At 31.5% G+C, this 18,981-nt stretch overlaps 1 protein-coding gene across 3 annotated transcripts; it reads right to left on the bottom strand.

Moving 5' to 3' along the window:
* Positions 1-3,045: 3,045 nt before the first annotated feature.
* LOC123226542 (putative E3 ubiquitin-protein ligase LIN) lies at positions 3,046-9,970 on the bottom strand. Of its 3 annotated transcripts, none has more exons than XM_044651070.1 (10): positions 9,607-9,970; positions 7,057-8,720; positions 6,187-6,414; positions 6,058-6,091; positions 5,335-5,983; positions 5,072-5,216; positions 4,724-4,966; positions 4,016-4,325; positions 3,368-3,482; positions 3,046-3,286 (listed from the first exon to the last, which is right to left on the bottom strand). In XM_044651070.1, the coding sequence occupies exons 2-10, from the start codon at positions 8,695-8,697 to the stop codon at positions 3,265-3,267; spliced, it is 3,387 nt and encodes a 1,128-aa protein (XP_044507005.1). In that variant the 5' UTR covers positions 8,698-8,720; positions 9,607-9,970; the 3' UTR covers positions 3,046-3,264. The 3 variants fall into 3 exon arrangements, with proteins under 3 accessions (XP_044507005.1, XP_044507007.1, XP_044507006.1); XM_044651072.1 differs by having other exon boundaries at positions 5,099-5,216; XM_044651071.1 differs by having other exon boundaries at positions 6,187-6,411.
* Between the last annotated feature and the right edge of the window lie 9,011 nt (positions 9,971-18,981).

Here is an 18,981-nt window from a genome sequence, read left to right as displayed (position 1 = left end):
ATGTACATATAATTTATTGATATCGTTATTTTTTTATGAATAAGTAATTTTAATTGGTGTAACAACAATTGAAAAAGTTGACAAATAGTTTGTGCTCTTTTTATTACTAATTAGCTTTGTTTTTTGTTTTAATATATTTATGGCTTGAACTAGAGGCAAAAACCTAAACAAGAACTAGTTGGTTCCTAACTTGAACTTATGGAGGTACCTTGTGAAAAATTAACTGGAACCAAAATCAAAACCAATACTAGTTGGTTCCTAGAAATAGGAAATAGAACCAGTAGGCTTTGGTTCTTACATGGAACCTATTCTTTTTTAATTTTTTTTCCTTTGATTTTTTTTGTACTTAGGCAGTTTGTTGGCACCAAGCCAGGAGATTACAACGAGAACTAGCTAGTTCTTAACTAAAACTAGCTATTTTGGATGCTAGTGCATGTAAGATTATGAAATGGGATGATTGAATGACTTTGGTATCTACAAAAACTTAAATTTTTGGCATTAAAGCATTTAGAAAATATGTTATTGAAACGTAAAATTGATATATCAAACTGGATGAAATATTATTACAAGTTTATCAATAAGTTAGACTACATAGTTGTTCATGGAGAATAATTAGTTGTTCAAAATAATTAAGGGAATGGTCATTCCATGGAAAAGAATACCCATTCAAAAGAATAAGAAAGAATGGTTGTTCGAAGATGGTGAACACCTATTCCAAAAAAGTGTCCTGAGAGAAATTAGGGATGTTATAAGTTGTATGCAAAGACTGAATGCATGCTTGAAGAATACATGGTACAAAGGCATGAATTATGAGAACTAGTCGTAAATTGTGTAAACTATAGCATAAGTTAAGAAATGAGAGTCACATATTGTGTGATCTTTGGCTAGAGTTAAATTAAATCATAGGTTGTGTGATATGTGGCAAGAGATGTAAGCAAGCATCTCATATGTCATGTGATCTATGGCATAATCTATGCGTAGAAAAGTCATATATTGTTTGATATATGGATTTGAATATAAGATGTTAAAGCATAATGCATGAAATCATAACTCAACTTACACATGAGATTAGTTGAATGCATATACATGTTTTCTCACTATAGAGTAAGCATTGAGTTTTATGTGGGACATGTGTTTTATATTATATTAAAAATTACATAATTAGTTCATGCATTTGCTAAGCTTATAATTTTATTTAGAAATAAATATGAATTTTTTGTGTGTAAATTGATTGTCATATAAATTAATTGGTTTCAATTAACATCATACCACGAAAGTAAGTAAGTTATTAATCTTAACACGTCTAATTAACCTTAAGAGAGAAATTAGATAATATAATATAATCAACTATCAACAATTCATTTTATTATTGATCTTAATCAAATTTGTTAATAATTATTGAATAATTGTAGTAAAACCTTAGGTTTCTTTATATTGGTATTTTACTTTAATTTTTGTTGGGTGTTTATTACTTTTTATCAATTTTGGCTAATTAGTTTGCATTTTAATTCATTTTAATTCAATTTTCCTTTTCAGTATTTTATTTTTCTAGTTAATTTTAATTACAAAATGAACTAATATTTGACAACCAATCTCTATAAGACTGACATTTTTTCTATATTACTTAATTAACTTATAAACTTGCGAGTCATAGGCAATAGTATTACAAAAGGGCACCTATGAGCCCCTTTATGAACATGTATGCAAATGGGCACACCTGCAATATAGGGTGAGAGATATGATTTGACAATCTAATAGTTGTGTTTATCTTCGATGTGCAAAAAGGACTGCAAGAGATTGTGTATCCTTTTGCTCAAATGAGTAAGGTATCAAATTTATACATTAACCTAATTTAATCGATGTACTAGTGAAGGAAAGAAAAAAGTATAACAATATTTTCATAATGACTAAATTGGATAAAGCATATTTTTACATTTCATGTCATCCAAGTTAAAGTTGATAGATAATACCCTAGATGACAATAGTTGTGTGAAAAGAGATACACGCCAATGAAAATATGAAATAATAATTTGTGTGAAATGTAATTAAGTGATAGAGTAAAATTACCTGGATGGTTACTTATTTACTAGGTGTTTATTACTCATTTGTTTCTTTGTATGTTTTGTACGCAACAGATACTTATGGTGGCTACAAGAGGAACTTGTGTCGCTAAAGAAGATTGCATTAGAGGGATCAATTTGATGTTCATATTACATTTTCCTTTTATAATTAATATATTATATAAATTTTAAGGCATATTTGCATGCATTTTGAGATCTTTATTTAATGTGGATATTATATTTTTGTTGGGTCTTTGACTATGAGTAATGATTTTTAATTTAAATAGTAATATTTTCTTTTTATGTATATACTCTCTTTATATAGTAGCCATTCAGAGAGAAGTGTAATAGAATGTTTTCAATCATAAAAATACTATAGTTATGAATATATCTAGAATAATTACTTTATGTATTTATAAGATTTTCACGATTAAATTATACTTGATTCTCTAATTACGGTTTTATCATTTTAAAGATATTTTTCTTCACTATAAATATAATTTTATACAAACAAATAATAAATATCATTTATAAATAATGAATTAGCTTTCTCTGCTTTCGCAAAGAGTACATATTAGATCATACGGCTAAAAGTGAGCTTTCAAGACTCAAAAGACTAATCCTTCTCTCTCTCCCTCCGCCTCTTCGTTAGACTTTGGTCCCTCTGAGCAACTGACCAACGCATGTCAAGTTTCCCTCTTCATGTATGCAAACTTATTATCTATTTTGATTATTCACTCTATGATTAAAATTAGTCAACTCCCCCATATTCGACCAAAAAGGTAATAAACAGGGGTTTAAAATGGAATTTGTGAGCTTTAGGGATATTAAAGAAACCATTTCCTAAGAATTGGCTAATGAAACAAGGGTTAACATGGAGGTAATGTCGAGTCGTATTTGCAAAAGTTTAAATAGTCGGGGGCATTGTGTAAATAGATTTTTTTTTTTTCCAGCTTTATGCAAAAGCTTCGTATATACTCGAAGATTAATCAACAGCTCAATATGGTCTCCATGACTCAAACAAATTATATATACAGACTTTTTACAATGTAGCTTGCTATCCAAGTCAAGAAACATTTGTAACCAGACAATTTTGAAGCTTTAAAACCCTTAACATGGTGACATTCTTCAGTCTTATGGTTACAGAACGCATTTGAGGAAAAACATGTGCAAAGGGTTCTGAGGTTATGACCTTCGTAGGCCATTAACTTATGTTGCTAGAGACCCTGAAAGTTGATGGCAGTTAACTAGAGGAAATTGTTTATGAATGGACAACAGCTAAAAAATGTTTCTTTTTTCTAGCTTACCAATCTTCTCTAGAAATGATGGCGTATAGCTGTTTGGCTGTCCATGTTTCCTCGGCTAGACTTTGTAAAGGAACAATGATCTCTTCTGCAATCGTCATTAACAGGAGCCTGCATTCTGGAACAAAAATAAAATTTGGTTGTTAACTCAAACTCTAGGACTTAGAATTCAATTTGAACAGTTCATCTCTACCACCTTAAAATGGGGACTTTGTTGATGAGCATTATCTAACATTAAATGACAAAAATTCAAACAAAATTTTTCATAAGAAAAACAATAAAAGTTTCTCTTGGTTATGGGAATCCAAGTTCAAAAAATACTGACGCATCTAAGAATTCTCAATGTATCAAATATAACAAGATTTCCCAGCCCGCCAGCCCAATATTCACTAAAAAACCAATTTTTAACAGTTAGAAATCAACACAAGAAATTTGAACTGAATTTTCATTATCTCATACTACATGGCATCAGTTAACCATCACCAACATCAACCAAAAAGTTTGGCAGGAAAGACTGTTGAATGTAATTTTCTCACTTTCACACATGTATTTGACCATGGTCCAGATCATATGTCACATTTTCTTTTCTTTCCTATATTGGCAACTGAAGAAGTTACTCGAAATAAGTATTTTCAAGCAGATGTTGCTAACCTGGGATTTTGCTGAAATTGAGCAAAGACATCGAAGCAAGGACCTTGAGCTGAAGCTGTTCGCCATGTTCAAGGATTTCTTTAAGCTGACAGATTAAGGCTGAGAAGGCTGAGAGTTGGAATTCAGTATCGGATTGCAAAGAAAGTGCATTGCTTAACCATGTCACAGTAATAAGGCACACCCTGATCAAATTCAAGTTTCCAGAGCCTAAACACTTGGAAATAGTGTCTAAAAATGACTTTTTTCCATTTCCAAGCAGTGATGCTGACAGTTTCTTCAGCCACTCTTCAATGGCATCTTCCTCATCATCCTACATAAGATGATCAAATGCCAGTTGCATTATTCCAATAATCCCAATCAAAAGTTATCATTTTAATTACTCACTTTATAATCTTCTTTCCCATTCCAAAAAACTGACTTCAATAAATTGGATTCATTGTCAGGGTAGATGTTCATAAGATATATAAGTAATTAGTTTGTTTCTTCTATGAACTGTCTAATTCTAAAAGACAAAAAATTTTACTTGGATTGAAATTTTGTAAAATTTTGTCTTTTAACGTTTACAGCTACTAGTTTACAAGAATCCAGATCTTATGAAAATACAGACACCTGAACTACAAAACTCTTATTATAACCGAATGTTCAAAGAATCTAGAAACACCAAATAGTGATGTAAAAAATACATGCCAAATCAACAAAATCATGTACCTGTAAATAGATTTCTTCATTGTGTAGAGAATTTACTTCAGAACCATATTCATTAAACCCAGCTTGCTTCAGGATCCAGCTCTCTGTCACCAATTCTCCTGAAAGAGAAAGGCGCCCTCCCAAGATAAGGAGGGCTCTGAAACACTTCTCTTGCACACTATCATCTGTTAAGCTTCCATCCAGGGCCATTGTAATGGCATCAACAGCTGCCTCTCTATATATGCTGTACTTTCGAGGTTCAACCTGCAGCATACAGTTGTTTCAGGAACTCCATAAGGAACAATGGAGAAACCAATAAGCATTTAGGAAATTCTGACAGCTTCTAAGTCTTTGATTTAACAAGCATACCAGAAGATCCAAGTGAAGTAAAAGTACAGATACTAAGGGTCTTTGCTCAGGAGGAGAGCTCTGGAGAAACACAAGCAAAACATGCATCGATTTCACTATCTCTTCATTCTGCAAGCCGCTTAACAGTGATGCAACATCTCTCCGGCTGGAGTAACAAAAGTTAAAAATACAAAGAAGAAATTTTTTACTTTTAATGTTTACTGGCGCCATCTAACGTAGTCTGTGTTTTAAGAAAATGCAGAATGAGATTAAACATTACATACCTGTTCAAGCAAATCAATTCAGTCAGCAAGAACACTGCATTTGTTCTTGACTTGATTTGCTGGCTGTGAAGCAGCTCAAGAAGAGACTGCTTATTGATACTTCTAGCTATTTGGGCTCTGCAACTGGAGTCTGCTTCTATACAACAGAACAAAAGTGCTGCTACACGCGTCTTCTCCTCTAACGTTCCAAGCTCAAACCTCTGAATAAGAAATTGCAAACCACCAAGGGAGATAAGGTGTTGGGCATTTGTTAGTCTGTCTTTACTGCTGAAAATAGTAAGAAGCTGCTCAAGTATAAATATAGCTGTTTCATCCTGCATAGTTGAGCCTTCTTCCCCTGAATTCCTCACAATTTGAGAGGCGACAGAAAAAATATGTTCGCAATTTTCTAACTTCCAAGCATCGATAAGACGCTTCAAAATGAAGTTGGTGAATGGGACAGTCGTAGATTCCAATGTTTTTCCTGTTACAGGACATGTTTTGTTTCCCTGATCAAACCATTTTTTGATGGCATCTCGCTCGAAGCTTTGACCTGTCTCCAGGGTCACTGGATCTTCAAACAAGTGTCCAGAAAGGGGACAAATGAAGTCCTGAGGAATACTTGTGGATAAGGATCCTTTGTCAAAACATTCCACACTTTCATGCAACTCTGCACTAGGAAAATGTAGATATGAACAATGGAATGAAAATTTTTTAAACAAAAATAAATTTCATTTCATTCACCTTCAAGAAAGGGACTCAATTTGCTTGGCTGTGCCTGGAAAAAGAAGTAAATTAAATGAAACATTATTGACATTCCTTGCAAAACTAAAGTGGAATGCAGTAAAGTTACCACAGAATCTTGAATGTTACCTCACTCATACTCTCAGGTCGCTGCTGTTCAAAAACAGATCTTGCTAGTCTCTTGAGGGCAACCTCATTTGCCACTGTATTTGAACATGCACATATCTCAAGAGGTTCTTTGCTTTTTTTACTTCTGTTATAGATGCTAACTTTATCACTCACAACTCTTTCCGGTGAAACCCTCACTTCCTGCTGCCTTAAACCTTCTTCATATGTTAATAACAGTGCTTCTTCCTGCTTAATATTTAAATTCATGAGTCTACAATAGTTTGGGGAGAAAACAAGAAGAAAGGCTAGAGATCCATCCATTTAATCAGTAGACCAGACACCAATATTCAAATGAAAAAACTGTCATATCATCTCCCAATAAATTATAAGTATATAATTTCTAAATCTAACTGGTTTTGCAGTGTGGGTGTGTAATGAAAGAATCACTAAAATTGAGATCTCACTCAAAGAAACATATCAAATGTCTGGGATTTCTTTCTGTGTATTGTATAAATGATCTTATCTTCAAGGACCGTGATAGAGAATTGTTTGATTATTCGGCTTCGAGTTAAAGACAAAACATAATCAACTTGAATTTGGTATATGGTCACCTCACACTAAGTTTGACTACCTAGGGTTCAATAATTACCGCTTAATCCACATAGCATGGCACTTTCTGTCTTCATGAGGATATATTTGATAAAATAAATCAAAATCTTTCACAATCTATGAGTCAAAAGTCTTGTAAATCCACTATCAAGCTTTATGCAACAAATTTATTGTGTATGATGATCCATTCATATTAGCTATAAGCAGCAAACTAAATAAATAAAACACATCAAAAGCGAGAAGAAAAAAAACTAAAATAAAAGATTATGTGAAATTGCTTACAGAGTATAAAACATCTTGGACACTCTTGGCGGAACCTTCTTCGACATCTTGATTGGTGCATTTAACAATTTCAGAAGCGTAGGTTAATGTTTGTTTAACTTCTACAATGGAACTATCAGAGCTTCTTATTCCATTATCAAAGGTATCTGTGTCCCCATCATCTTCAGCCCCTTCAACTTTTGGTTTACTTAATCTTCCAAATACAGCATCATACAGCTTCTTACTCACCATTGGTTGTGGTGAGGAGGGTTCGGCAGGGGTAGCTACCTCTGAAGAGTGACCAAATGAACCTCCTTGCTGAAGTCCCCAAACAGGCATTGACGGAATTTGTATAGACGGTATTGAAGGACCTTCAACTCCCTCTGTGAGCCAATCCTTATAGTAAGCAGCAAACTGGTAAGTTCCAGAATCCAGAGTTTCATTGTAAACTTTCTCAAGAAGCTTCAGCTTCCTAGGCCTGCTCTGCACATCTGTTAAAGACTCGGATTCTTGATTATACCACAACTTTAAATGTGCAAAATGGGGAGAAAATACATGGTCCCAAAGTTCAGGTAACAAAGTTGTTCGTGCGATGAACGGCGAATCACAGAATACTTGCAAAAGATGCTTTGCCGAGATCCTGTCTTTCCTTTGCAGCTTATCTATAACACTTAGATAGAGATGAGCAGAGGCCGACAACTTAGAATTGGGAATCCCATAAGTGAAACCATCCTTCATATCACTTGAATTTAAGCCTGCAATCACAGTAAGCTGCAGTGAAGCTCTTTTCACCTCTTTTGAACTTGCAGACTCCTCAGCAGCTCTTTCTACAGTTTCAATTGCTTGCAAAAAGTTGGCCATGACCTTGCTCTCATTGCTGTATTCTTCTCCAAGTTCAATAAAATTAAGTGAAGAGAAGGAATTATGATGAAGTGTGTTGCGAAAATCCTCATCTTTGAGAAAACTTTTAATATAACCACTCAGGATTGAGACCATGGCTTGCACAGCAACTTCATCAAGAGCAGGTTCAGATGCTGATGGCACAACATTTTCAGGCTTTTCAGTTTCATCTTCAAATTTCTTTCTACTGCACGAACTCCTGTTTGATCTATCATAATTAGTCTCAGGCTCTTTCAAGCTTCTCCTACTTCTATCATTTCTGAGCAAATGTCTTTTAGAGTTGTTGTCATGCCTCTTATCTACCTCTACATCCTTTTCTGAACTATCCTTAGGCCTCTCCTTTTCAACATTTCCTTTAGAATACTTTTTTCCCCTCTCTGATCTTCTTTTCACTTCAGTATAATATATATCCATCACTCTCTCACTTTCTTCCAGGCCTTCCTCGACTATCTCACTTCCCTGAAAATCTTCATCAAGCCGTTCCTTGTGTTCTTTCACCGACCTTCTATCTACTCTTTCTTTCCTAATAAGACTATCCCTTGGCTTTCTACCGGTGATGCTGTCACTTCTTGGCAATCCTCCTCTTAAAGCATGTTGAGATACATCAGACCTCGCCCTATCCGTCTTGATTCTGTTTGAAGGAGAATCTGTTATCTTTGGGTCTCGGAAAGGGTAACGAGGCATGCTTAAAGGTCTTGCGCTTGCCACTGATCTTCTTCCCCTGAATCCATCCTCTGCAAGAAGCTCCTCCAGAGACGCCATTGCGACTAATGTAGAATATTCCTCTGCACAGATGTTATAATTGAAATCAATAGCTATCTTTTGATTTCCCATAAATATACCAACATAACACCAGAATCTCCAACCCATAAAGAAAAAAGGAGGAAAAATGCCATTTGATCGAAGACATGATAATCAAGAATCTGAGTCAACAGCTTGTTAAATTGAATAACAGAAATATGCAGTACTCAGTTGAAAAATATGAACAACCTTTTCATAATAACAAAGCCAGTCATAAACATAAAACATGTTCAAAAATGCTAAAAACAGACCATGTATCTCACCCTTCAAGGCCCTTTTCACAACCCATCTTCTCAGAAAGCACAAATTTTTAACAGTTCTTCAACACAAGGGTCAAGATATATTCACAAAACATAGATCATAACATTGACTTGACTCTGCTTTGGTTGAGAACTAAATCAACCACGGTAGACAAATACTAAAGAAGTTAGTCTTCACTTCAGGTAAAAAAGTTAACATGTACTGAAAAACACACACACAACTAATCTCATCTTTTAACCCAACTTCACAAAAAGCTCACAACTTGAACATTTTCCGACAGATGAGTCAATAGGTATTCAAAAAACATTGATCTTACTGATTCTGTTTTAATTCAAAACTAAATGAACTAGAGATGATAAACAGTTTATAAAACTTCATCTAAACTCTAAATGTATAACTAAATACGCTTAAAACAGCATATAATTTGTCTTTGAAGCTCCTTTTACCCAACTGTCAAGATACAGTAAGAAACATTTATCACAAAAGGTTTGATTCTGTTTTAAGACAAAACTAAATAACCAGAGAAGGCAAAAACTTCATAAAAGTTCATCTAAACTCAAGTATACAGATAAACATGTTAACCATATCTAAAAAATCCATACAATTTACCTTTTTTAGCACCTTTTCATAAACCAACTTCACAAAAAATGCTCAAATTTTGACATTTAAAGAAAAGGGTCAAGATAAATTCACAAAACATTGAATATAACAGGGGTTTAGTTGTATTTTGGAGTGGTAGCGATAAAAACGGGGACAAGAATGGAACATAAGCATATGAAAGGAGAATCTTGGGAGGAGAAAGTAAGAAAACAACGGTGGTGATGAATATGACTGAGGAAAGGCCATGGAGGTATATAAAGGACTGCAAATCAAATAAAAGACAAAGAGAAAGAGAAGATTTGAGTGACAAAGATGCAGAGAATGACAAAATAGGCAACAAGGCAAAGGCCGAAGTGAAACGGAGACAAATGAAAGTTGACAAACAAAAACAAAAATGGAGGATTCATTAAGCTGACGAGCCTCCTTTCACAAACTATCACGTAAACCCATTTTTACTTTTACTCGTAATTTAATTTTTAAATTAAACCATTTAAGCTAAAAATGTATAGTTTAATTTAATTTGAATTTATTAAAAAGTTTTTCACTTGTAAATGTTTTATATTTAATAAATAATAACTGAATTATAATTATTTAATATATAAAATAAACATAAAATATATATATAATTAATAAAAAAATGATAAGATAAATATAAAAAACAAGTGGTTAAATCTTTAATTTATTATTTTTAAAACTATTGAGAGATATATTCAATTTTTTAATTTTCAAAACACTCAAACTTTTTTCAAATTTCGAAAAATTGAAAAAATCATTAATACCTTTAAAATTTTTAAAAATCATAGTTCACCCTAAACATGCGGTTATACATCATAGAAACCTCTATCTGTACTTGTATTTCTATTTTTTTAATTTTAAATTAAAATTAATATAAATTAAAGATAAAAATATTATTTTATAAAATTTTAGAGTCAAAGTGTTATTTAGCTTTCAACAATTTTATAAAAAATTAAACAAAAATTTTAAATAAATTTAACATATGAGTAAAAAAAATGATTTTTTCTAAACTTAAATAATGAGAATTGATCGTTTTATTAAACTTTGGGTAGGAAATAGTCATTTGGCCTTGATATATTAAAAAATAGTTTATAGATGTGTTTGATTTAGAAACTGCCCAAATAGTAACCTAAACTGCAAATCATTTTTATAAACTTTATCAATCTAAACTAAATTATTTTATAAATCAAACTGTAATTTTTAAATAGTTTCATCTAATTTTATAATTTGAATTAAATTATACATATAGTTGTTGTAACTACATAGAATGAAATATCTAAATTATAATATAATATATGTAGACATCATAAAATAATTGGGTCATCTTACAATAATAAGAAATAGAGATGAAATATGGTTTTGTAATAAGAAGAGATATAAATGACACATTAAAAGAATTATGAAATATGTTGAAATTATCAAAAGTCACTATTTTTATTATATTTAGATAAAAATAATTTTACAAGTTCTTCAAATAAACCTAAGTGGAAGTGATATATCTACTTATAACATATTGTTCACATAACTAGTTACTTATTGATTTAATGCAACTTTTATATGGACTCTACTAACAAATCTAATCACATAAAACATCCTTGCTTTAATGGTAAAGAAAATATAATATCAAGATCGACTTGGGTAATTAGATTGAAATTTTTTAATAATTTATTCAACAATTTGACAACCTCCTGCCTGTGGGGTAATTTCTTGAGAAGTGATTGGATATAAAAAAATAATTCATAATCATCCTTTTAAACAATCTAAAAATATATTTATAATTATGTCTTTTTATATTGATGAATAAAAAATAAGCTCAATATAATTATTCTAGTGCAAATTAATAATTACTCATATTGATGTTGTCACATTTGAATAGGCAAAAAGTACACGATAACATTATGTATAAACCGATGCAAGAAAATAACGAAAACAATAACTTTTTTAATAATAAAATTATATGTATTTGTTTTAAATATATAAATAGGTATATATTTAGTATATATTATCATATAATTTAATAGTTTTAAATTAAAAAAATTCAGTTATATAATAATATATATAAATATATCTATTTATATATTCAAAATAGATATGCATAATATTACTCTTTTTTAAATGATTTGATTCATTGTTTAGAAATTTATGTCTACTTTTATAGTACTAATCTTATGTAAAATTGGAAGAGTAATAATTTTTATGTCTAAATTGTCTTTCCTTTGTCTATGTATAATTCTCTATTTACAAGACAAAATGTGGGGTTATATGTAATTATATAATATAATATATTATGTCATCATGAAAGTACAAGATAGACTGAGGTGAAATTATGAGATTGTAAAAGATGAATTTAACATGTTGGGGGTATTATAGGAATTATTGAAATTGTCAAGTCCCACTCTACCTACTATTTTGGATAGAAAAGTTTCTATCAACATTTTAGTTGACTTGCATGTAAATTATATAATTAATTATTGCATACAATTTGTGTAGCAAATCACCTCTTTAGTATCACTTTCGTGAATTTGACAAAAGTATAATTGAACCGCACGACAACTGTTCCCTAGTTTTTTGAGTACGACTAAGGCTTTAAGAGCACTTCACTTTTTAACATGGATGAACGAAATATGGACAGTTGAGATTCTACTTTAAAGCACATCGTAACTATGACTTCTCCATTTTACATTTAATGCATTACATGTGTGTGCTATATGCTTATAATGGTAGTTTCAAATTGCTATGATTTCTTATTGGGCATGGTTCGTGTAACTCACTAGATTGAGAACATGTGTCACCAACTTGACTTAAACAATTAAGATCACTTTTCATTCAATCCCAAACTATTTATAAAAACGCTTCAAACTCATGTTTCAACTTCTTCTTTACTTTAAAATTTTCAATTTTTAAAACTTTTTACAAACCCTAAAGCATTCACAAAGTCTTCAATTCCCATAATGAAACTTACACCCTTTTGAACTTTTCACTTACTTTTTTATCTTTTTCCAAAAAAAAATTCTTGGAACCATCTCCATTTCTAAATGAACACAATATCAAAATGTCCTCTTCGTGAATTGTCCAAAAGATAGGTCATCTTCGAAATGGTCTTTTGAGTAAATTTTAGGGCTTATGAATAGTGTTTTATGGTATAAGATTATTGTTAAGGTTTCTTTCGAGACTTGTAGGTTAATTGGTCAACGATCGATTAGATAATTATAGTTATAGTTTTCCTTGTCTCCAAATTCCATCCAAAAGCTTTACCAATGTTAGAGTCCAAAACTATTCCATTTACTTGAAGATGATGTGTTCAAAGACACGTTCTAACAATAGTGAGGTCCTCTTGGTGAAAAGAATAATAGATGCACAATTGATTGCAGTAGATTCTTTAGTTAAACTTGAAACTAGGGTTCAACGAGGTTAAACATAACAGAGAACATGCAAATGAACCTCTATGAGTCGTAGACACCTTATTGTCTAGCTTAAGCAATATGAACATCATGGAGATTAAGGATATCAAGGAATAGTCCTCAAATTACATCTACAATAGTGATAATTAATTGCAATGACATCCCAGTCCAACTACAAGAACTAAGGGACTGACCACAACATGCACCTCTTGAAAGATAGGCTACAATTTCAGAAGTAATACTATAATGTGAGGTTTCACTTCCTCTACACTTGTTCATGAAGGAAATGGTTGACTATTTTGAACTCATTTCATTCTTGTTGTCGTTGAATTTGTGTTGTTGCGTTAGCATCATGTTTGTTACTTATTTAAAACTACAACTAGGTGAATTCACTATGGAAGAGCTCGCCTATGCCTATGTGTTAAAGGAACACACAATGGAACCAAGCTTTTACTTCATGTCCTAGCAGACAAAGTAAGAACTAAAGGGAATCACCCATATAAAGGGCAATATTTTTGTTCCATGAAAAAATAATACCTCTTCTCGTACTCGTGCCCTAGAAAATTCTGAGTAGTGAATTATTAGTTTCTAGGCAAGTTAACTTTAATTAAATTTAATGTCTTATAATCATAGTTAGATTAGTTTTATTAAAGATAAAGTTTAAGTCTTATTTAATTAAAATATTCTATTTCAAGTTGAATTAGTTTTTTCGAGGATAAACCTTACCTAATATAAAAAGTATCTTTATCCATTATGTAGGTTATCATTATCCTTTTAAATATAGGTTTTATATTAGAATTAAGTCTTAGATTTATATTTTAATTAGGATAGTTAATAGTCAATATAAAAGGTTTAAGTCTTTATAAATTCATTCAACAATCAATTCATCAATTCAAGTCATTATCAATAACAATTCATATTTGAGTTTTTTTCTAAATTGCATAAAATTCTTGTTAACCTTTTTGTCTTTTTGAATGATATATATATATATACCTTTCACCCTTATGAACAAGATCATAAGGTTATTCACTCTTCTCTTGCATCATGTGGTATCAAGCACAAGCCCATCAACATTTGTCTTGTGTTATTATCTAACTTGTCCAAGATACTCCTTCAGCTATCTCATAATGCAACGAGTATATGGTATCTTTGAAATGTGAGTTATCTTCACACATCGAAGGTCAATGTTTTCAAGGCATGAACTAATATTTTCATGTTGTGGGTTGACACCTTGATGATGTGAGTCATGCTTTGCATGCTATTTTTTTGTATTGGTATGATGTAAGTCATAGTTTTCATGTTATTGGTTGGCATCACCTTGACATGAGTTATATTATGCATATCAAGAGTTAACATTTCTTATACATAAGTTATCTGTACACATCAATGGTTGACATTATCAAGATGTGAATTATGCTCTCAATATTGTTGAATGACACTATTAAGGTATGAGTTAAGGACTGCATGTTATTCATTGACTTTGCTATAACAAGAGTTAAGGGCTGCACATTGTGGGTTGTTGTCATTATTAAATTATTTAAGGTTTACACATTATATTTAGGTGTCTTTCATAAGTTATCATATGTACCCCAAAGAGGATTTTGGATCTCCTATTTATAGTCATCATATTGATGTCTCTATTGGTAGAGACAAGAAGCAATTGTATGAGAGGCTTGTGACTTCATATTGACAAATGATTGAATAGGGACCAAAGTTGCTAATATTACTAACATTGGAGATTTTTATTTGTTGGATCAAAGTTGTGATGACACTGGTTAAGTCTTCAATAGCATCTTGTAATTGTGTTTAGGTGTCTAATATTATCAGTTGTTCTTAAATTGCTAGGGTAATTTATTTTCAACAATGGGATCAAACTATCTTAAAGGAGAGACATTCTAATCATGATTGGTTTCTTCAGTCACTTAATCACTCAAGGCTTTCCTTATTCTTCTTTTATGACCTATTGTTAAAAGTTTGGCTTGAGATTAATGGGAAAAAAAATGTTATTTACTAGAAAATTAAAGTGTTTTTTAGATGTCATTCTTCTAGCATCAAATTGTTGATGTGAAAAATTATATTAACTAGAAGTACACCTAATTGTGATGTGCAAATTCAATGCAAGAAAATAATGAAATCAAGAACATTTTTAAAGTGATTCGACTCACTACTCAGTAGCTTATTAAGTACCTAATATAAAATTAGCAAAGTAATAATATGTATATCAAAATTGTTGTCCATTTGCCTTTATACAACCTTTATTTTATAGGATAAGAGATATGTTTACATGTAATTGAATAATAGACATATTAAGCCCTAAAACAATGAATCTAGATATTTAATCCAATTCTGCTTCTATGGAAATTGGATAATTGCATGATCTCAATTTGGTAGGAAGTAGTTATTATCCCATAAAGATATGGGATAAAGATGGAGTGAAATTGTAACAATTATATGTACATGGAAAGGGCATTTTTGCCTTTTCATATGTATTTAAGGTTAATTATGTATGTGGCAAAGGTCATGAGTTGAATTAAGTACTAAATGTGAAATTTTAAGTTAATAAACAGTTATGCATGAAAGACGCATGTTCATTCATCTGATGCTACGTTAGTAAAGTGGATAATGTGTCATGTGTGAAAATTTGAAGTGACGTATGATTGTGTATGAAGTGATGCACGCCCATGCATTCAGTTTCATATAGAATTTTTATATAGGATACATTATCGTGATTTTAACCAATTTTACCATAACACACTCAATACATTCTTATCCCTAAGATTGAGAAAGAGTTATTGTTGATTTCAGTGATGATTTTTGGTGATGTAAAGGATTTCAAGGATAAACATGGTTGTGACATGCAATATTTTACACAAAGGATGCGTTTCGTATAACCATGCATAAAGTCATGCACACTTGTATGCTTGAAAGTATAAGATTTTTTATGACAACAAACGCTCATATGGAGGGCATGTATAACTGTCTATGACACGTAGGATAGGTTGTAGTAGAAAATTATGCAAAAAGGGTGTACAACCATTCACAAGGTGAAAAGATTATTATACCTTAGGATCTATGTATGATCGTGACGAAAATAAGTCATTCAAGTTATAAACATGTATGCCTGTCATGTACGCTCATGCATAGAATATGCACGACTATGCATAAAGTCACAATCATTTTCAACCATGAGTAAGGAACTCGTTCATAGAGGAAAAGATATGCACCTGTTGAAAAATGATGTATAACCATACATCTGAATATAACATGAATAAGGTTCCAAGGTTTAAACCCAAGTGTTTGTAGAATTATTGTAAGGGATAATATGGACGAATAAGACACATAGTAGTGTCAAACCATACTTAGAAAGTCTACCAATGTAATAATGCATGAAAGATAATCAAGTTAAGGTTGAAAGCTAGTTACGAGTCTAAGTTAATTTAGAGGGTCAAATGCATGCATGTTTTTTTACATGAAAACACATTCTAGCTATTTTCATTTCATGAGAGCAATTTTATGTTACATGTTTTCACATAGTTAACATGTAGAGATTTTTGGAACTAATCCTAAAAGACATATGCAACATCCTTGGTCCAATAGTCTGTCCCATTATCAAGATATTATTCATTTTAGACACATAGTCCATCATAGTTTTGCTTCTAGGCTTTATAACCAAAAATATATCTTGAAAATTTAAAGAGCTTAAAGGTTATTTAACCAGTTAAATCCTCTCATGTTAACCAATGTATGATACACAAACAAAGTATAGACAAACCCAACATCTTTCTTCTGTTTTGTTGATATAGAATTTGTCTAAAGGTATCATATATACCTTTTTTTATGGGACTTAGTGTCTTCGTTGAGGTCTGCCCCACTATTATTCAAAAGGACACACAAAATCACTTTGATACTATTTGCAACATCGTTGGTCCAATATTCTGATTTGCTATCAAGATTTGTCTGATTTGCTATCAACAAAACACTTTCTTGTGTTTTGTTGATATAGAATTTGTCTAAAGGTATCATATATACCTTTTTTTATGGGACTTAGTGTCTTTATTGAGATTTGCCCCACTATTATTCAAAAGGACACACAAAATCACTTTAATACTATTTGCAACATCTTTGTTCCAATAGTCTAATTTGCTATCAAGATATTGTCCACGTTGGACACCCAATCATCATGATTTTACTTTTAGATTTTGTAACTCAAAACACTTTTTAGCAATTCAAAGATCATACACACTATTTAACCAGTCAAATCATTTCACCCCAAACTAATGTAGGATACACAAACAAAGTATAGATAGACTTAACATCTCTTCGTGTTTTACCAATGTGAGATTTGCCTAAAGGTATGACATACATCCCCCTTTACAAGACTTAGCGTCTCGCTAAAGTTTACCATACCATCATTCAAAATGACATGCAGAGCCATTCTGATACCGTTTGTAACATCTCTGATCCAACAGTCTGACGCATTATTAAGATATTATCCACTTTAGGCACATAATCCATCATAGTTATGTTTCTGGGTTTTGTAATCTAAAATACACCTTGATAGTTTAAAAAGCTCATAGGTTATTTAACTAGTCAAATTTTTTCTCTCCTAACCAATATGGGATATGCAAACAAAATACAAACATACCCAAAATCTTTCTTTTGTTTTGTCAATATAAAATTTGCTTAAAGGTATCACAACACCCCCCTTATAAGACTACTTATATCCTTTTGAACTATAGTGGGACAAATCTCAATGAAGACATTAAGTCTTGTAAGGGAAGATGTATGTGATACTTTAGACAAATCCCACATCAGCAAAGCATAAAAGAAATGTTAAGTCTGTTTGTGTATCTCATATCGATTAGAGGTTAAAGGATTTAGTTAGTTAAATAGTTTGTAAGCTCCTTAAAATGTCAAGACCTATTTTAGGTTACAAAGTCCAAAAGTAAAACCATAATAGATTGCGTCCAAACTGGAAATTATCTTAATAGTGGGCCAGACTATTAGACCAAGGATGTTGCAACACATAGGTATTAGTGATCCGTAGCATATGTATAGGACCATAATGGTTTCCATTAGACACATGAGGCCTAGTTAGCTGCATATATGTGTGGGATAGCCTTTTGAATTTAGTTTTTCTCATACGCCTATGAAAACATGAATTTTCATCATGAGTCAATATGTTTTCATGAGAGTTGTTATAAGGAAGTGTTTGTGAGATTCTCTCTACACAAGCCTATAGTAGGGCCTAGTCATGCTACTATAGTCAAATAAAGTGTGTAGGGACTACATAGTATGTAATTCACATGGTCAAAGTGTCAAATTTATATCTCGACCTAAACTGTATATTGGTGTGTTATCAAGAAAAGGATTAATTAATGAAGTTAAGAAAAAGAAAAAGAAAAAGAAAGAGAAAGAAGGGAATCAAATTTGTCAGCATTAGTCTTTAGTGGATTGTTTCCTACAGGTATGTCCAGAGTTATTTTCATCTTTTGGCTTCTATTTATAATTACTTATGCTTATTTAATTATGTATATATGAAATTGGTGTTACATGATTGTGTAGAAAGGCCACATGTCTATGCATGTGATGGCAAAGGCAAAATAGTCATTTCTCCTGTGATGCATGAAAAATGGTTAAGTATGGATGACATACAATCTCATGTATGGTCAACGCATTTAAATTTTGGATAAGAATTTGTTTTGTGGTGATTTCGAAAATCATCAATATTGGTTAACAACATACACACGTGTATGGTGAGATACATGATTATATATTGCTATTTGCAGTAAAAATAAAAAGAATTGTAAACATGTTTGGGTAAGGACTTCTTATTATTTCATAGAAAAGTAAAAAGGCCTAAAAGAATTTTTGAGTTCTGGAAGCAAGGGAAAGCCTTTGGAAATCAATCTAAGTCACATAAAGAAAAGCAATCGTTAGAGGAAAGGTAAGTATGGTGATTATTATT

Source organism: Mangifera indica, chromosome 9 (assembly GCF_011075055.1).
Source record: "Mangifera indica cultivar Alphonso chromosome 9, CATAS_Mindica_2.1, whole genome shotgun sequence".
NCBI classification, from domain to species: Eukaryota; Viridiplantae; Streptophyta; class Magnoliopsida; order Sapindales; family Anacardiaceae; genus Mangifera; species Mangifera indica.
Note: the sequence above shows the minus strand (reverse complement) of the source record. Positions and strands in the feature narration are given on the sequence as shown.

Bases quoted from the DNA above. Each gene is read 5' to 3' on its own strand.
- LOC123226542 (XM_044651070.1), bottom strand. From the start codon at position 8,697: ATGGCGTCTCTGGAGGAGCTTCTTGCAGAGGATGGATTCAGGGGAAGA. The intron at 5,217-5,334 runs GTATGTAATGTT...TTGTTACTCCAG, and splicing joins GAATTGATTTGCTTGAACAG to CCGGAGAGATGTTGCATCAC. The intron at 4,326-4,723 runs GTACATGATTTT...CATCTTATGTAG, and splicing joins ATGAAGAAATCTATTTACAG to GATGATGAGGAAGATGCCAT.